Source organism: Neoarius graeffei, chromosome 1 (assembly GCF_027579695.1).
Source record: "Neoarius graeffei isolate fNeoGra1 chromosome 1, fNeoGra1.pri, whole genome shotgun sequence".
In the NCBI taxonomy this organism is placed as follows: Eukaryota; Metazoa; Chordata; class Actinopteri; order Siluriformes; family Ariidae; genus Neoarius; species Neoarius graeffei.
The window spans coordinates 71,187,149-71,207,642 of NC_083569.1; the positions used below are offsets into that span (position 1 = coordinate 71,187,149).

A 20,494-nucleotide genomic window follows, 5' to 3' on the forward strand; every position below is an offset into this window, starting at 1 on the left:
TAAATATATAATAAATATATATAAATAAATATAATATTTTATATATATATATATATATATATATATATATATATATATATATATAATGTATGTATGTGTGTGTATATGTTATTTCCCAGCTGGGAGGTCCGTATGGTGAAATACCGTGACCGAGGTCTTGAAAGTACTGAGCGAGGCCCTCTGGGCCGAGATCAGTATTCAAGGCCGAGGTCACGGTATTTCACCATACGGACCGACCTTAAGCTGGTAAATAATATATTTATTTTTTTCTTTACCAAATTCTAACAGAAAACGAGAGCGCCCGAAAGGGAAAACCGAGCCGAGCCGCCATTTTGAATCCTCATTCACGGCTGTAATGCAAATGGCTTCCTCCTCGGTATACAAGTGCACTTCCATGGCGGGAAAAAAAACTACATTTTGCTGCCTATGTCGTCCCCTATTTATACAAATAGGAGTCATTCAGGATTCAGCCATGTTTTTGCTCGGCGTTAGCAACAGTTAGAGGTTTTTAGCTTTCTCCTGAAATGCTTTATTTTATTTCTTTTTCCTCAGGGTAGTAAAACTCGCTTTCGCTGTGAACACTGTCGTTATCGCTATCCATGCTGTAAAATTAATGCTATTCTCCTGAGAAATGCTGGCAAAAATTTATAAGATTTTTGATAATCTTATAAATAAATCTTATTTTAAAAACGATAAATGTTGACAAAAAAATGCTACTATGTTTGTGAACGAGCGAGTCGCCAGAGGTCCGTAACCGGGGTCCGTACTGTAGGCTACGGACCTGTTCACCAGCCAATCAGAGCACAGGATTTGATGGAAATTGGACTGTGAAAAAAATAAATTTGTGTTAATATATGCATTTTGTTGGCTATTAATGTGCATCCTGAGTGACTTGAGAAAGCTGAGTGACCATGGTTTCTCCTCCAGGCCTGTGGGGGCTCCATCCAGACAAGTGTTGGCTCCCTCTCTGATGATGTACTGGGTCGCTGCGAGCTCTTTGAGGAGGTGCAAGTTGGAGGAGAGAGGTAAAGATGGTTCAGTCACACTCCCTGATGGGTACTTATTATTAATCATGTGGACAGGACCATGCGTGACCATTATAAATGACCATTAAGAGAAATTTCCGTGCTTGCTGTGTTTTATGTAACTGTGAGCTAAAATTGCAGTAGGGCTGAACGATATATCGTTATCGTATCTATATCTAGATATGAACATTCAAAATATTAATATCGAAAAAGCAACGATATAGACGATATAGATTTCCCCTCACCGTGCTCGCCCTGCATGTCCAGCTCTGGCAGTCACAACAAACATTGTTTTTACGATTGCCCTTGAATGCAGCCATTCTAAGGCCAGCCAACCACAAACCTTATTTCATGCTTGCAGTGGATCGACAGCTGAAGCCAACCAATGACAAACATATGAGGGCGGGACGAGGGAGACGGAGACTGACGCACACACGCACTACAGACACAGCGGGGAAAATAAAAAGAAAGAAAATGAGTGCGGAAGATAATGCGGCCGGTGGCGGTGCAGGATCTGATTTGGTGCCAAAACATAAATCATCCTCCATTATTTGGAGGTATTTTGGATTCAAAAAGGACGATGTTAACCAGAGTGAGGTGTTGTGCAAGTCGTGCTTAGCAAAAATTGCGACGAAGTAAGGTAGCACAACAAACATGTTTCACCACCTGAAACAACACCATCGCGTGCTGCACGAAGAGTGTATGACAATGAGAGAAACACCGGGGACTTCTGTCATCCCAAAATAAGCCAAAGCAAAGTTTGATTGCTGATGCGTTCAGTAGCGTTACACCGTACGAGTCGACGTCCACCAGACATAAAAAAATTACAGACGCTAGAACATACCACATTGCAAAAGACATGGTACCCAGAGATGCCAATCACTATGATTTGTGCGTAGTCACTACGTTTTTGATAGTAGCACTACGAGGCTACGACCGTTTATTCAGTTTATATGGGATTCATACGATTTTAGCATGGATGCGGTTCGAAACGCGTGAATCTATAAGGGTTCACGATATTTTGCCGGTGTTCGGTACATTTGAGGCCAATTATCGCTTGATAATTCAATATTTTGACTGTATTTATGGTCAAAGTTTGCTTCGATGGGCGCCGCCATCTTTGTTGACAAGCGTTCTGTGCATGCGCGAATTAATTATCGATGCCGCGATGGAATGTTGAGCAGCCCATGTCACTAGGTATTGAGGGGCTGTCGGGGTGTTGTAACCTCACAAACATGCTACTAAAGAAAAACTGTTGGAACTGAAACAGTCATCTTCTGAAGTAAATCAATCAGAACTGAATAAGTAATCTGACTTGATATTGATGAGATTAAAAGTGAAAGGAAGTTGATAAAAATTAAAAGTAATCAAAGTGACTTGACATTAATCATGGGAATAAAAAGGAAATAGACATGTTCCAGTACAGCTATTTGAGTATTGCTAATTGAGTGTTCCAGCATATTCTCTATAAACACTGATGGCTTGTAATCTGCATTTGTTTAGTAAACTATGTGAGTATTTGCTAATTGAGTGTTCCAGTATGTTCTCTATAAATATTGATGGTATGTAATCTGCATTTGTGTAGTAAAGTTAAGAAAATAGGCGGCACGGTGGTGTAGCGGTTAGCGCTGTCGCCTCACAGCAAGATGGTCCGGGTTCGAGCCCTGTGGCCGGCGAGGGCCTTTCTGTGCGGAGTTTGCATGTTCTCCCCGTGTCCGCGTGGGTTTCCTCCGGGTGCTCCGGTTTCCCCCACAGTCCAAAGACATGCAGGTTAGGTTAACTGGTGACTCTAAATTGACCGTAGGTGTGAATGTGAGTGTGAATGGTTGTCTGTGTCTATGTGTCAGCCCTGTGATGACCTGGCGACTTGTCCAGGGTGTACCCCGCCTTTCGCCCGTAGTCAGCTGGGATAGGCTCCAGCTTGCCTGCGACCCTGTAGGACAGGATAAAGCGGCTAGAGATAATGAGATGAGTTAAGAAAATAATATTCACTGTTTGAAAGTTGATTGTATACAAATTACCAGAGAAGTCTTTACTTTGTGTGAATGTGGTGAGTTATGAGTATCACTCATGAGAAAATCATGAGTGATTGTGGTTTGGTTTTATTTTTCAGATAATTGAAAAAAAAAAAAAATCAACAATTTTCTCCCCCCAAAACCAACATGTCCCAGTTCATTTTAGTCACCTGTATTCACTCAGAATGGCCCTAAAAAAGCACCAATTTCCAAAATTTTCGCTACGTGCTACGTGCCCTGCAGGCACTCCACTCGTATGCATGTGTCACTACACATTGATTTCACAAAAGGTTGGCATCTCTGGGTACCTGTGTACACAGTCTCGAAAGAGGGCTTTAAAAAATGGTTCGGATGCTGGACAAGCGTTATAAAATACCATCCCGAACACATTTTAATCAAGTGCCCATTCCGAAACTCTATAATGAGTTATACACTACCTGAAACGACCCATAGCCGATTTGTTGTGAAATCCGATTTTTTTGTTAGGCCGTTCACATTACCAATTATATGAGACTTGTATGCGATCTCCAATATGAACGGAAAACGACCCAAAAGTGTCCCGCATGCGCAAATTGACACGTAATAAGCACATCTACGTAATACGTAAACAAAAAAAAAGCGCACTCTTCAAGTTTGCAAGTAAAGCATGGAGATGAGGCGAGACCTGGCGATGTGGTTTTGGTGGCGGTGGCGGAACTCACACAATAACCTGATTAATGTGGGCAGCAGACTAATGAGACCGAAGGTGTCAAATTACTGGAAATTTCCAGAACAATCTTATAATCTTGTAATACAGGATGGTTTAAGTTATAAATCAGTTATAGAAACTGTTTTATTTAATCAGACTAACAGATCAACATCCAGGTCCCTACCAAATCCACCATTAGCTTGATCAGTTCTATAAAAGTCTATTTAAATTCTGAACACTGTACAAATGTTGTTTTCCACCAAAGAGGCGGGATTAGCCAACGCAGAATAGTGACGTTTGTCTCTTGTTGATGACGTGTCCGGTCAGACTGCAGTCGCATGTGAAAATATCGGATATGCATCGGAATTAGGACCACATATCCAAGCGGCCTGGGTCGCATGTGAAAAAAATCGGATCTGTGTCATTCAGATTGTCAATAACAAATCGGATACAGGTCGCATATGGGCAAAAAAATCGGATATGGGTCGTTTCAGGGTGCAGTCTGAACGTAGTCATAATGCATATAAATGCATTTTCTGCATACAGTTATGTGATCTTTTGAAGAATATAAGATGTTGCACTTTCAATGTTCCACCAGCTGCTGCATTTGTTATTTATTGTTAAAGCAGAGCTGCAGTAAAATGTTTGATTTGTGATCTTTTTTGAATCCAAAATACCTCCAAAATCTTTTGATCAACATTAACATAAATTATTTATTCGTAATTTATGTTAATGTTGATGACTGGCAGCGAGTTCTTAAAAATAAAACTGCACTTTCCACGTTTTATGATGTTTTTATTTTTCTGAAAAATGCTTGGTTTTCACCGAACCCGTAGTCATATCGTATCGATATCGAGATATCTGGCATGAATATCGAGATATGAAATGTTGTCCATATCATTCAGCCCTGAATTACAGTATACAGACAATACCTGCTTTTCTAGGTACAACTTCTTCAAAGGCTGTCCTAAGGCCAAGACATGCACCATCATCCTGAGGGGTGGAGCTGAGCAGTTTATGGAGGAAACTGAGCGGTCACTGCATGACGCCATTATGATCGTACGCAGAGCCATCAAGGTGCGTTATCAGTCATTACACAGCTTGTGAAATGCGTTTTTGTTTCTTGTTGAATTGATGTCCAAGTAAAACCTGCCTGCTCAGCCCCAGTTTGTAATCTCTTGGCTACAGAATGACTCCATTGTGGCTGGAGGTGGTGCTATAGAGATGGAGTTGTCCAAATATTTGAGGGACTATTCCAGGACCATCCCAGGCAAGCAGCAGCTGCTGATAGGCGCCTACGCAAAAGCACTGGAGGTCATTCCCAGACAGCTGTGCGACAACGCTGGCTTTGATGCAACTAATATCCTCAACAAGCTCCGGGCCAGACACGCACAGGTAAGAATACTGATACGGTTATGCCCACTGCTATCACACACGACCAGTGTGTGAGGATTAGACTGACTGAAACTGAAAGCTACTGATAAGACACCTTTTTTTCTATAAATGTTTGTAAATAGAATGGGTTACTTTCTAATGGTACAATGTGTTTGCTCATTGCCTCAGAAGGCTAATGGATGATTAGAAAACCCTTGTACAATCATGTTAGCACAGCTGAAAACAGTTGAGCTCTTTAGAGAAGCTATAAAACTGACCTTCCTTTGAGCAGATTGAGTTTCTGGAGCATGACATTTGTGGGGTCGATTAAATGCTCAAAATGGCCAGAAAATTGTCTTGACTATATTCTCTATTCATTTTACAACTTATGGTGGTAAATAAAAGTGTGACTTTTCATGGAAAACACAAAATTGTCTGGGTGACCCCAAACTTTTGAACGGTAGTGTACATGGTTCTGTATGTGCAGAATCTACACTGTAGCTACAGCCACTGTTCATTTTACCATCCCAGCTGTTGGTATGAATTTTATCAGAACGCTCTTCACTTGTCTGACATAGAAACACCATCCTCACTTTTCTGTGGCGGCTCATCCTCAGCACAGCAGTGACGTTGATTGATTAGATTTTTGTCATCGTGTTGTAAGAATGAGTGTAAGAATGGCGCACTGCGTGTACGCGTAAGCATTACAATCACCAGACCGGCGAATCGTGATCTCGCGATATGAACAGCTGATCTCGCATTATCAAAGCTACACAAGAACAAGTGGTGAAGCCACTTTGTCCTCATGTTGTAACAATAGCGAAACTTGGTAACCAATCAGCACTTATCCTGATCAAGTTCGATTACCCGTTCTACTTCTTGATAAACTTTGGAACCAATCAGAACCAGAAACGAAACCTTGTTATAACTTTGTAGTATTAGAAGATAATCGGCAGATAAAAAGATAAAGGGTTGTTTTACAGTCAGGGTCCGCAAGCTAAAAATCACATTTAACACTTATTATCTTCAATATCAAAAGGCTTGACTAAATAAACTCGGTTGTTTATTGTAGCCCTGTGATCGCTCTATTTACCATGCAAAAAAAAATTTGGTGATAACGTTATTTTTGGTGAATGTATGGCAATATAGGTCATATTTAGCAAAATTACTCGTGTCATTTAGAAAAAGTGCTTTTTTGACCACAGGTAGCTCCAAAAGGGATGCACTTACATCATTCTTTATACCATAAAACACATATTTGGTTCCATATCATTGGAAACATAGTTAAGTTTTAATGTTGAATGCCAGTAAGTTTTCAGACTATTTTGATCAAATTAGTATGTAATTGTGTCCAAAAAAGTCCTCTCCGAGACAGCTCATTTTTCAATATAAAATAACATATCTAAAATGATTATTTTCATCCTAAAATGTGGTCAAGATATTGGGACATAAATATTAGAGACAACTAACACAAAGCTTACAGCCTTGTATTTAAAAGCACTATGGAAGTAGTGGATTCTGAATTGTCAAAAAAAAGTCCTCTCCGAGAATCACTTCATTTGTTTCTCCCATCTTATAGCAGATTACACAAAACTACCATACACACACGTCAAAAAATTACCTGAAATCTGTTCTTTAACTTGTCCTTCACTTAAAAACTGGTACAAGAACCAGTTTGAATCAATTTGAATTTTGGACCCCTGTGACACAAACTTTGTACCCTGATTGTAAAACAACCCTAAACGAAATTCACCTCATGGTTCGCCAAGGCTACCGATTCAATATCAAGTCAGTGGTGTTTATTTTAAGAAAGTTTACCTTTTGATTATCACAGCTTTTGTTTGGGGCTTCTGAAAGGTCGAATGAAAGGGTTTTTTGGGTTTTTTTTAAATATAATAAAGCTTTTTGGCTGATATATTGAGAAGCCGATATCAAACTTCTGCTATTCGCTTTAATTTTATTTTTTATTTTAGAAGCTTTACACTGCACTTGTGAAACAAAATGTGCTCATTAGTACTAAATAATGTTTCTAAGGCAATTCATGAACAAGTGCTTTCTCACTATTTTTTGAAAATATAGTTCACAGCACTGTATTTTGAACAAAACGCAGTAAACAAAATTGGTAACTGTGGCAGTGGGGGCGTGGTCAAGCGGCGGTCTGTGACCGGAGGGCGGAGTCAGGGAAGGTAAGTGGCAGAATCACTGCACCTGAGGTTAATGTGTGTGTGTGTGTGTGTCTTCCCCAGTGACCGCGCCCTATTTGAGGAGAGAGAGAGCGAGAGCAGAGGGGGCTCTCTCCCCAACCAGACGACTGATGTGTGCGTGTGTCTGAGTGTCTGGGAGAGTGGTGTAACGCTGAAAAGTGTAACAATAAAAAGAGTTTTGTGAACTCAGTGCTGGCCTGCCGTCCTTCTGTGCTCCACCCACCCATACGAACTGTCACAGTGGTGCCGAAACCTGGGAATGAGCACAGAAGGACGGCAGGCCAGCACTGAGTTCACAAAACTCTTTTTATTGTTCCACTTTTCAGTGTTACACCTAGGGATGTTAACCGATGACCGTTTGACCGGTGGTTGACCGAATCAACGTCAACCGGTTAATTTTTTTTTTTGGTTGTCAGTTTAAAAAAAAAAAAAATCAATGGTTTTAGAGCGGAGAACCTGGAATTCTGTGTTGTAAACGCTTGGGGCATGCCATGCGGTGTAAGGACGACAGCTGACAAATCAGAAACACCCATTCAGTCATGTCCCGCCCTCCCGCCGCAGTTGAAGACAGCTGCCACTCGGCGAGAGAAAAGTGTAGACACAGGCTTTTTAGCTTACAAATTACTGTTCTGTTTTTTAAATTATTATTAGAAGGCACATGGAGTTTAGTCCTGCCTTGGCCAGTGCATTCTGAAAGTATGTTTCGGTCTGTAGCCAACAATGCATGTTATTGCAGATCAGATCTCTCCACACAAACTAAAGGAGCAGATGCCTACTTTTTCACAGCTGAATCGTGCAGATCCGATTTTTTTTTTTTTTAGGGGGGGGCGTTGGAGTGTCTGAATAATTTACATCTGAGTAAATTCTGTATTAAAATTACTAAATAAGCAAATGCCGTTGAAATTATTCAGACACTCCAACGCGCCCCCCCCCCCCCCCCCCCCCCCCCCAAAAAAAAAATCGGATCTGCACGATTCAGCCGTGAAAAAGGCGGCATCCGCCAAAAGGCGCGCCGTTTGCATCCCTGTTTAAACTCATCGGTTAACCGACTTTAACCAGCTAATGAGGCTCGGTGGTCGGTCAAGATTTTTTTTAGTTTTCGCCATCCCTAGTTACACCACTCTCCCAGACACGCACACACATCAGTCGTCTGGTTGGGGAGAGAGCCCCCTCTGCTCTCGCTCTCTCTCCTTAAATAGGGCGCGGTCACTGGGGAAGACACACACACACATATTAATTAACCTCAGGTGCAGTGATTCTGCCACCTACCTTCCCTGACTCCGCCCTCCGGTCACAGACCGACGCTTGACCACGCCCCCACTGCCACAGTAACCAAAATACTACAAGCCCTGATGCTGCTCACAGCTTGGTGATGCTTGCAAGAGATGAGGCGAGTGTAACATGTATATATGCTATATTTACTGTATGGACATGGTATTGGAAAACAGTTTTATTTATAAGCAATACCCATAGGGTATCCTTTTTTTTTTAAATGTATGGAGTATTAATGCATTCACAAATTGTTTGTCTGTCAGGGTGGAATGTGGTACGGCGTGGACGTGAACAGTGAGGATATTGCTGATAATTTCCAGGCGTGCGTGTGGGAGCCGGCCGTCGTGCGCATCAATGCTCTAACCGCCGCCTCCGAGGCCGCCTGCCTCATCCTCTCTGTGGACGAGACCATCAAAAACCCCCGCAGTAGTGTCAACGCCCCTCCAGCACCTGGTGGTAGAGGCAGGGGTCGTGGTAGGCCCCATGCCCACTAGAATGCACATGTATACATACACATGCACCAAACCTTGGGTACAGCAGCTCTTTATATGTGTAGCCTCAGGACTGTTAGATCAAAAGGATGCAGTTTTGGTCCCGTTTTATTTACTAACCTGTTTCTGAATGCCGACAACATTTATTAGGTGTGTTGCCTGGTGGCTGTGGAGAACATAAAAAGTACAGATTGCTAAATGTATCACTAATGCGTATGTATATGGGTTTGTAAGTAAAATGGAATTTTGGCTGCTTGTTTTGTGATAGTCTGCTCACACAAGGACTTTCTGGCTTATGAAATTGTAAAAGCACTGATGTTGGAAGTTGAGCCAGACTGCAGGATGTTCCCATGTCATTCGGTGGAACTATTTATTGGACCATTAAAATCCATACTTTCACATTTCATCTGCTGTCTTGTTGTTTATTTCTTTATTTAAATGCTGATGCTCCAAGAAGGTTTCTCAGCATTTTTGCTGCCATATTCTCACTTTTCTTCTTATATACTGTGTTTGCATGCAGAGTACTGAACTTTAACATAGTGGTTAGGGCAACTCCTATGGACTGTTTCTACCAAAGATGAAATCTAGATTAGGTTTTGTGTTCATAATATGTATTAGATACATCTTCAAAGTTAATGTATAGCTAAAAAAAAAACACCTTTGTGCACATTGTGTGATTCCTCTGAAGTCCTTATGATCCAGTATTCAAGCTTTTCAGTCCATGAGATGCCCAGTTTATCCCCAAGCCACTAGGTGGCATTGTTGGTTAAAAAGTGGTGGGGGGGGGGAGAGAGAGAGAGACATCTACAGTTAGGTCCATAAATATTTGGACAGAGACAACATTTTTCTAATTTTGGTTCTGTACATTACCACAATGAATTTTGAACAAAACAATTCAGATGCAGTTGAAGTTCAGACTTTCAGCTTTAATTCAGTGGGTTGAACAAAATGATTGCATACAAATGTGAGGAACTAAAGCATTTTTTAAACACAATCCCTTCATTTCAGGGGCTCAAAAGTAATTGGACAAATTAAATAATTGTAAATAAAATGTTCATTTCTAATACTTGGCTGAAAACCCTTTGTTGGCAATGACTGCCTGAAGTCTTGAACTCATGGACATCACCAGACCCTGTGTTTCCTCCTTTTTAATGCTCTGCCAGGCCTTTACTGCACCGGTTTTCAGTTGCTGTTTGTTTGTGGGCCTTTCTGTCTGAAGTTTAGTCTTTAACAAGTGAAATGCATGCTCAATTGGGTTGAGATCAGGTGACTGACTTGGCCATTCAAGAATATTCCACTTCTTTGCTTTAATAAACTCCTGGGTTGCTTTGGCTTTATGTTTTGGGTCATTGTCCGTCTGTATTATGACACGCCGACCAATAGGTTTGGCTGGATTTGAGCACACAGTGTGTCTCTGAATACCTCAGAATTCATCCGGCTGCTTCTGTCCTGTGTCACATCATCAATAAACACTAGTGACCCAGTGCCACTGGCAGCCATGCATGCCCAAGCCATCACACTGTCTCCACTGTGTTTTACAGATGATGTGGTATGCTTTGGATCATGAGCTGTACCACACCTTCACCATACTTTTTTCTTTCCATCATTCTGGTAGAGGTTGATCTTGGTTTCATCTGTCCAAAGAATGTTCTTCCAGAACTGTGCTGGCTTTTTTAGATGTTTTTTAGCAAAGTCCAATCTAGCCTTTTTATTCTTGAGGCTTATGAGTGGCTTGCACCGTGCAGTGAACCCTCTGTATTTACTTTCATGCAGTCTTCTCTTTATGGTAGATTTGGATATTGATACGCCTACCTCCTGGAGAGTGTTGTTCACTTGGTTGGCTGTTGTGAAGGGGTTTCTCTTCACCATGGAAATTATTCTGCGATCATCCACCACTGTTGTCTTCTGTGGGCGTCCAGGTCTTTTTGCATTGATGAGTTCACCAGTGCTTTCTTTCTTTCTCAGGATGTACCAAACTGTAGATTTTGCCACTCCTAATATTGTAGCAATTTCTCAGATGGGTTTTTTCTGTTTTTGCAGCTTAAGGATGGCTTGTTTCACCTGCATGGAGAGCTCCTTTGACTGCATGTTTTCTTCACAGCAAAATCTTCCATATGCAAGCACCACACCTCAAATCAACTCCAGGCCTTTTATCTGCTTAATTGAGAATGACGTAACGAAGGAATTTCCCACACCTGCCCATGAGTCAATTGTCCAATTACTTTTGGTCCCTTGAAAAACAGGGTGGCACATGTTAAGGAGCTGAAACTCCTAAACCCTTCATCCAATTTTAATGTGGATACCCTCAAATGAAAGCTGAAAGTCTGGACTTTATGTCCATGTCCATTATATAACTATAACTTGAATATGTTTCAGTAAACAGGTAAAAAAACAAAATTTGTGTCAGTGTCCAAATATATATGGACCTAACTGTACTTACACAAGTTTCGATCATAAAAACACATGACTACTTGGTAATAATTCTGAGCAATAGTAACAGCTTAAAAAAATAAAGTTAAGTGGTTTCTTATAATGAAACAGCTTTGATAAACTGAGCAAATGTGCCAAACTCTTTCAGGACCCCTGATGGATGGATTCTGAATGTCTGTCTTTTCCTCGACGCGTAGGTAATTCGGTTAGTTAGACAGGAAGTCAATAGAAGCCCTGACCTGTCTCCCTGTGGCCATGTCAATAGCTGTCACTTTAATTTCTGTGTCTCCAAACTGCATTGTGGCTCGTATCTCCCTGCGCTCAAGCACTGCTCCGTTTGTGCTGCTGTTGATGGCACCTTCCTCTGGCTCGGGCAGGTCCAGAGTTATGGTGCCACACTTCCTAACTCCAGCATCTGTAATGTACACCACATCATCACTGCTGCAGCAGTAAATATTTATTATAATCTTCCTTTGGCCCACTCTGGCTGGGGTGTAGCTCCGCCTAACCACCTCACCCAAGGCCACTGATTGGTCAGTGCAAACGAAGCGATCAAGGATGTCTGTGCACCACTGCCGGCCATCTTTGATGAGAAGCTTCTCGTGTGGATGACGACCTTCAACAAAACGGTTTAGGACACCAACGCCGTATGTTAATGGGCACCGACGGACTCGAACCACTGTGGGGTCTAAGCCAAACAGCACTGCCCCCTTCAGGATAGTAAGACCTACATCCTGAGGGATGATGATGCGGCAGCGCTGCCCCAGTGCATTCTGGACTGCACGCTGGAGCATAGGAGATTCAGCAAAACCACCCACCAAGAATAGGAAGCGCACATTCTTTACTTCTTCCTTCTCCATCAAGTCCTCTATTAGAGAAGGGGGGCAAAAAAAAGGAGTTTACTCAGCGGTGTTTCAGGTTTTTTTTTTCCTTCTCTTCTTCAAAGTGTGTGAGGAGTAGTAGTGTATGTCTTACCAATGTGCTTGATGATCTTGCTGATGGTAGGTTGGAAAAGCTCATTTGTAGCCTCTGCTGTGAGCCTTAGCATCCCTTGAGAAGACCATTTCACTATATTTATACTGTAAGAGACATCAAAATGGATGATCTGACACTGGAACATGAAAATGTGCATTTTGATAAGCTGTGTTGAGAACCTCATGTCCAGTCTTGTTTTATTGAGGTTTCAAAACAATAACAGCATTTTCTATTACCGTATCGTTTATGTAGGCGCACTGTAATAATACATTTAACAGTTATTCCATGAAATCGAGTCGTATATGAGCTGATAGCCGATGAGGCGCATAGCACCGAGTTGGCTACAAGTCGTGTATGACTAGATTGAGCAGAATAACTTTGATTCCATCCACATTCACTGGATTTTGAGAAATGGAACTTTATTTTGTTTGCAAATTCGATAAATAAAAACTTTATGCGACAAAATCCTTTCCGCTTAGAATGTAAACAAACTGGTGAAATGACGGTAGCAATTTGTGAAATGCTATAATAATTCTTGAAAAATAAAAACTTATTACATATTTTGTGACCTTTTTTTTTTTTGTTTTTTTTTGGTGGATTTGTTTTCAAGTAGTTTCGTCCTTGGTTGGTTGAGCAACACGTTCCGCCATTTTGTTTTTCTCTACTCATGGTATATGAGCTGATAGCCTAGTAGTACGAGTAGAGTAGCCAATCAGAGCGCCTGATTGCTCATATCCAGTGAATGTGGATAGAATAATTAGTTATTATTAGCATATCTTAATCAGGCAACTGATTTTTATCCAGTTCTTTACAATCAACACATTTTCACAACTATACAGAAATAAATTACATTACAACTGCTCATGAAGTACATACTGCACCTTTAATTCTATTAAATCCGCATCCATGGTTCAAGATGCATGTTTACTTTTTTCTAGTTTTGCCTACTGCTTGACCAGTGAGAACGGCCGTACTTGCTCTTCCGTAGCGCTGTCTCCACGCTCTGGCCGCAGTGTCTCTTGTAGAAGTCGATGAATGAGAAGGGCAGTGAGATGTTGAGTGAACTTGTTCTGCTTGGGGCTGCTGTGCGTTTGCGGGCCTCGAAGGCGATGGTCAGATCCACCCAGGCAGCTGGACGTTTGGCTTTAAACGTTTCAATGAAGTCTGTCCCAAATATCTGACACAGCATGGCCTCGAAAGCCAGGTCTACACCTACTGCGCCATAAGGACCTCCTGAAAAATACAGAATGGAGTCGCGTGCTTATTAAACTTCTTAAAGGAAAGGAAGGAAAATGGAAATCGTACACTGGTTCATAGGGTTGGGGCTATCGTGAATATCATATGTAAATTGCAAAAACCTGTTCGCTCAAACCAGTTGTCAGGTCAATAAACAGTCATGCAAAAAAGAAAAAAAAATGTGGATCAAGGACATTTTCAAATTAAACTCTAAATTTGTATAGTTCATCTTTTAGGAGATGAGAATACTACAGCATTTCAGTGGGGAAATATTTGTGGTTGTGTTTCCAAGGATTTGTTTTTCTTCTGGTGGTTCATGGATCCGCAAAACCTTAAGGAAGGTGTAACTAACCAAAGAGCGTTTTACTGTGTTGCACCATTGTTCAGTATGACGTTTCAGCCGAAAACTGTTTATTAGTTTATAATATATAGTTACTGTATAGATTACAATATATAGCAGATTTTAAATGTTTATGGAATTCAGCAGCTGCCCTTCGACATCCATTATAAGTGAGCTTTGAGTAAGCATTTCTCTGTTCTTTTCTAAGTTCAGAGAAATGTCACATTTTTTTCTATGGTAATAACAGTAAATAGAGATTAGATCAAACAGGTGGTAAGGTTTTTTTGTTGTTGTTGTTTTTCCGCCAGAGATCTAAGAGTTTAGTTGGAACAGATACATGAACAAATCAGTCGTCCTGTATTTTTAAACCATCTTGGGGGAGACTAGATTCTGTTTCTTTTTTTAGATTACTGTACATAGTTATAAAGTACAACATGTAATCAGTCACTCGTTACAGGTTTTTACTGGCACAGCTTATTCTTAAACATGCTGTGAACTGCCGTTATTTATAATATACTCAGAAAACTGCGGTGTGATGTAATGCCTCTCAATAATAATAATAATAATAAGCATATGGCCATATCTTGCAGTTCTGCACTCACCTGATGCTTTGTACAGCTCTTTCAGTGTTCCCTGAGGCTGTTCAATCTGATGTACTGTGAGATCCACCGTCCCTCCTCCACAGTCCGCCACTATGTACTTATCACCTACATCAACACGTGCAGTTTGTAAAGGGTCATTCCTCTGTAGTAAAGTTTTATTTTGCACTGAAAATGCATTTAGTTTAAGGTTAGGTTAAGCATATCTGTAAAAGGGGTTCGATTTTAATGGCACTAATGGGAAGAGGAACACAGCACGAGAGCATCAGAGGGTGAGGGTATAAAGCATGGAAAGAAGAAACCGAGCATGTTGCTTCTGATTTGTTTGAATCAATTTCCTTAAAGTTTCCTTGACTTTGAAATAAGTTCACGAACATATAAATGCTGCTTCATTTTAGAGGCCTTCATTCCCAAGGGGACCACCCACATCCCTCTGACTCTGGGGGTGTCTTGGACACAGCAGTCGACAATGTCTAATGTTCACCCAACTTCCCAACCAAAGTCATCACTAACGAGGTTAAATATATTTTTAAGTTTTGTGTAAGGAGTTGGCGCATATTCCGTATTTCTCTGTCTCTCTTTCTCGTTTGCTCCTCCTCTCCTCTCTCTTGGCAGGAAACATCTGGACCTGAAGAACTGATTATTTTGACCTGGACCTCCTGAGCTTGCCTGGCAAGGAATAGCACGCTTTAAAACACACACACCCCCACAAAGCACCTTCATGGTGTTACAGCAGCCACAGCCAGAAATAACATACATGTGATTACTGGTACGTTGAAATGTGGGTTTGGAATTACAGCAGGAAAAAAAATATGCAATTGTAGAGATCCAAAACAAGAAGGATTGCTTCTCTGTCCCAGTTATTCACTGATTAAATTGTATTAAACATCAGGTACAGGAAGTGTGGAAAAAGCGATTGGCTTTTTGTGTCCCTTGCGTGATAGATTGATATTGTGCACCATCAGGATATTATGCCTTTCTCAGGAAATGAAAAGCCATGTACTCTGGTGTGTGTTTGTGTGGGTTTTGTTTTGGCTGGTTTTATATGTTGGAATAGTCATGGTTGGCCAGTCTGATTTATGAAAGAAAAGAAAGAAAGCACAACTTTATTCATCACACACTTGTGAAATTTCCTCTCTGCATTTAACCCATCTGAAGCAGTGAAAACACACCCAGAGCAGTGGGCAGCCATGCTAACAGCGCCCGGGGAGCAGTTGGGAGTTCGGTGCCTCGCTCAAGGGCACCTCAGCCCAAGGCCGTCCCATATTAACCTAACCGCATGTCTTTGGACTGTGGGGGAAACCGGAGCACCCGGAGGAAACCCACGCAGACACAGGCAGTACATGCAAACTCCACACAGAAAGGCCCTCGCCGGCCGCTGGGCTTGAACCCAGAACCTTCTTGCTCTGAGGCGACAGCGCTAACCACTACACCACCGTGCTGTTATGTTGGTTGTATCAGTGTTAAACATGTCTGGTTACAGTTCTGCTCACTGGCTTTTTTATTAAACGATCCATTCCATCTATAAGCCTCTCTTAACTGCTGCAAATCTCTGTCATAACATATCCATCCTTTAGGCGGCTCATCTTTTTAACTGGTACTTGGTAATGTGGATGTGTGAGGACATTGATTTACAGTGGTGCTTGAAAGTTTGTGAACCCTTTAGAATTTTCTATATTTCTGCATAAATATGACCTAAAACATCATCAGATTTTCACACAAGTCCTGAAAGTAGATAAAGAGAACCCAGTTAAACAAATGAGACAAAAATATTATACTTGCTCATTTATTTATTGAGGAAAATAATCCAATATTGCATATCTGTGAGTGGCAAAAGTATGTGAACCTCTAGGATTAGCAGTTAATTTGAAGGTGAAATTAGAGTCAGGTGTTTTCAATCAATGGGATGACAATCAGGTGTGAGTGGGCACCCTGTTTTATTTAAAGAACAGGGATCGATCAAAGTCTGATCTTCACAACACATGTTTGTGGAAGTGTATCATGGCACGAACAAAGGAGATTTCTGAGGACCTCAGAGAAAAAGTGTTGTTGATGCTCATCAGGCTGGAAAAGGTTACAAAACCATCTCTAAAGAGTTTGGACTCCACCAATCCACAGTCAGACAGATTGTGTACAAATGGAGGAAATTCAAGACCATTGTTACCCTCCCCAGGAGTGGTCGACCAACAAAGATCACTCCAAGAGCAAGGCGTGTAATAGTCGGCGAGGTCACAAAGGACCCCAGGGTAACTTCTAAGCAACTGAAGGCCTCTCTCACATTGGCTAATGTTAATGTTCATGAGTCCACCATCAGGAGAACACTGAACAACAATGGTGTGCATGGCAGGGTTGTAAGGAAAAAGCCACTGCTCTCCAAAAAGAACATTGCTGCTCGTCTGCAGTTTGCTAAAGATCACGTGGACAAGCCAGAAGGCTATTGGAAAAATGTTTTGTGGATGGATGAGACAAAAATATAACTTTTTGGTTTAAATGAGAAGCGTTATGTTTGGAGAAAGGAAAACACTGCATTCCAGTATTAGAGCCCTATCCAATCTGTGAAACATGGTGGTGGTAGTATCATGGTTTGGGCCTGTTTTGCTGCATCTGGGCCAGGACGGCTTGCCATTATTGATGGAACAATGAATTCTGAATTATACCAGTGAATTCTAAAGGAAAATGTCAGGACATCTGTCCATGAACCGAATCTCAAGAGAAGGTGGGTCATGCAGCAAGACAACGACCCTAAGCACACAAGTCGTTCTACCAAAGAATAAAGAAGAATAAAGTTAATGTTTTGGAATGGCCAAGTCAAAGTCCTGACCTTAATCCAATCGAAATGTTGTGGAAGGATCTGAAGCGAGCAGTTCATGTGAGGAAACCCACCAACATCCCAGAGTTGAAGCTGTTCTGTACGGAGGAATGGGCTAAAATTCCTCCAAGCCGGTGTGCAGGACTGATCAACAGTTACCGGAAACGTTTAGTTGCAGTTATTGCTGCACAAGGGGGTCACACCAGATACTGAAAGCAAAGGTTCACATACTTTTGCCACTCACAGATATGTAATATTGGATAATTTTTCTCAATAAATAAATGACCAAGTATAATATTTTTGTCTCATTTGTTTAACTGGGTTCTCTTTATCTACTTTCAGGACTTGTGTGAAAATCTGATGATGTTTTAGGTCATATTTATGCAGAAATATAGAAAATTCTAAAGGGTTCACAAACTTTCAAGCACCACTGTAACGACCTTAGATTATAAAAAAATAAAAGATTAAATGATAAATTTCCATTTGTACTTTTGTGTTGTTTCATAAAGGTGAATCCAGAAAAAAAACAACATTAAAAGAAATAAAACGCTCAAGCATTTTATTTAAATATTACATGAGCAATATATTCACAACAGTACAACAAATTTTTTTCATCAGTTCAGTGACTGCTTTATCTTGGTCAGTGGATACAGAGCCAACCCTGGAAACACTGTGCAGCAGATGGGAATACACCCTGGATGGGACACCAGTCTGTCGTAAAGCACCACACGCTCTTACACCTAGGGGTAATTTAGTGTTGCAATCCACTTGGAAGGTGAGAGGAAACTGGACAACTCCGAGAAAACCCACATAATCATGCAAAACTACACAGATAGTAACCTGAGCTCGGGATCGACCCAGGGATCTTGGAGTTATGAGATAAGAATATCCACTCCGCCACTGTACCACATCCTACAACTATCTGTGTGATGCGTTCTTTGTATGACTTTTAAAAATCACTTTTCATCTTCAACCTACAGTATATATGTGCTGTTTCTTACCCGTCTGCATCTCAGACCACAGCTCCCCAGTTCCACTCTCCACGAGGAATGTTCGGCTGTGTCTGGCTCTGCGAAGCTGTTCACGTGCTGTAATATACAAACATGCACTTCACTCTGTAATCTGTAAATTGTTGTTACTAATCAGCAGCACATGGCCTTCATTAGCAAAAACCACAATACAACAAGAAGTAAAAAAAAAAAGGGGGGGGGGGGGGATTTGGCGGTCCAGAGCAAAAACAAAGCCCACGTTTTTCATTAACGTGAGCTCTTTTTCTTTAATACATCCTCTTCTCTATTGTTCAGCTTATCTTACACGACTACATGGTATTTGTTTGGTGTGTGAGTCGCAGCATTAGTTACAGTATATGCTTAATGATGACCTACTCAAGGAGGAATGATCTCTGACTCTCATTCTGGCTGAAGCAAATGAGTGCCTGTATTCCAGGGGGAATGTTTTTATTGTTGCTGTAAAACAAAGCATTCCCTCACTTAATGCTGGTTATATTAACTGTGACCCTTCATTTAAGTGGCGCTTCAGCCAGCGTCTTCAGGTTACATCTGATTCGACTGTGCGTCTATAGTTTGCATGATGCAGCTGCAAGCCATAGAGGTTATTTGCTGAAATCATTGTAAAATAGTTGACATTTACAACATTCAGCAGATACCCTTATCCCGAGCGAGTCGCAGAAGTTCTTTGTAGTCTGTCAAAACATATCCTCGTGTACGCATAGGTCAGCGTCTAAGGATCTCGAGCTAAACCCTGTCAGAAAGGAGATAGTACGAGTAGGTACAGCAACAAAAACGGTATAAGTCGAAGGTTTTTACCTCACCCGGGATGGAGTCCACTAGGGGGCGAGGTATTGTTTACGGTGGGGTTTCTTTGTTTCTTTGTTAACGATATTACGGGAAAACGGCTGGACCAATCTTCATGAAACTTTCAGAATAGATGGGCACTGGTCTCTAATAGAACCTCCAACATTTTGAGGGTCATCCAGTCAAGGTCACCAAGAAGGTCAAAATCGTTTTTTCGCGATATCTTCCTTTATATTCATTCAGATGTGTTCTGATTGGCTGAGAGCAGTATGGTGTGTTTTGACTGGCTGAGAGCAGTACGGTGTGCGAATGAGAATGAGAATCAGAACCATGTTTATTGGCCAAGTATGTTCACACACAAGGTCAAGGTCACCAAAAAGATCAAAATCGTTTTTTCGCGATATCTTCCTTCATATTCATCATAAGCGCTACCGGGTGGGGTTTGTTTTGCCTGGCAACACTTGTTGTATTTGTCTTTGTTTTAAATAGTGCTCATTAAGTGGTTAGTGAAAACAGACTGTGACTCAGCTCTTTGTTAAAGTTTATTCCACCATTTGGTGCCATGACAGAGAAGAGCTTGAACAAACACTATATGGCTAAAAGTATGTGGACACCTGTCTAATCACCCCTGAGTGCTTGTTGAGCGTCTCATTCCATATCTAGTACTCCTTTGTTGTTGTTATAATACCCTCCACTCTTCTGGGAATGAGTTCCACTAGATTTTTTTGGGGCGTGGCTGTGGGGATTTGTGCTCATTCAACAACAAGAGCTTTAGTAAGGTCAGGCGATGATGGTGAGGAGGCTTGGGGTGCAGTCGGCATTCAAATTCACCCCAAAGGTGTTCAGTGGGCTCGAAGTCAGGGCTCTGTAAAAGCCACTCAAGTTCTTCCAACACAACTTTGGTAAACCATGTCTTCAAGGATCTTGCTTTGTACACAGGAGCACTGTCATGATGGAACTGGTTTGGGCTTCTTAGTTCAAGTGAAGGGAACTTTTTAAACTCATCTCATCTCATTATCTGTAGCCGCTTTATCCTGTTCTACAGGGTCGCAGGCAAGCTGGAGCCTATCCCAGCTGACTACGGGTGAAAGGCGGGGTACACCCTGGACAAGTCGCCAGGTCATCACAGGGCTGACACATAGACACAGACAACCATTCACACTCACATTCACACCTACGGTCAATTTAGAGTCACCAGTTAACCTAACCTGCATGTCTTTGG

At 41.4% G+C, this 20,494-nt stretch overlaps 2 protein-coding genes across 2 annotated transcripts in view; one reads left to right on the forward strand and one right to left on the reverse strand.

Moving 5' to 3' along the window:
• The window catches only part of cct7 (chaperonin containing TCP1, subunit 7 (eta)), a 33,143-nt gene extending 23,668 nt beyond the window's left edge, over positions 1–9,475 (forward strand). The window contains exons 8-11 of the mRNA XM_060918974.1: positions 928–1,025; positions 4,673–4,805; positions 4,917–5,123; positions 8,842–9,475. Of these exons, the coding sequence (XP_060774957.1) occupies positions 928–1,025; positions 4,673–4,805; positions 4,917–5,123; positions 8,842–9,072 (669 nt within the window). The 3' untranslated portion in view covers positions 9,073–9,475. The remainder of the gene's footprint in view (positions 1–927; positions 1,026–4,672; positions 4,806–4,916; positions 5,124–8,841) is intronic.
• Positions 9,476–9,658: 183 nt separating this feature from the next.
• Positions 9,659–20,494, reverse strand: part of hspa12b (heat shock protein 12B) — a 34,945-nt gene continuing 24,109 nt past the window's right edge. The window contains exons 9-13 of the mRNA XM_060918847.1: positions 18,460–18,546; positions 14,653–14,757; positions 13,449–13,707; positions 12,475–12,578; positions 9,659–12,367 (exon numbers count right to left, since the gene is read on the reverse strand). Of these exons, the coding sequence (XP_060774830.1) occupies positions 11,706–12,367; positions 12,475–12,578; positions 13,449–13,707; positions 14,653–14,757; positions 18,460–18,546 (1,217 nt within the window). The 3' untranslated portion in view covers positions 9,659–11,705. The remainder of the gene's footprint in view (positions 12,368–12,474; positions 12,579–13,448; positions 13,708–14,652; positions 14,758–18,459; positions 18,547–20,494) is intronic.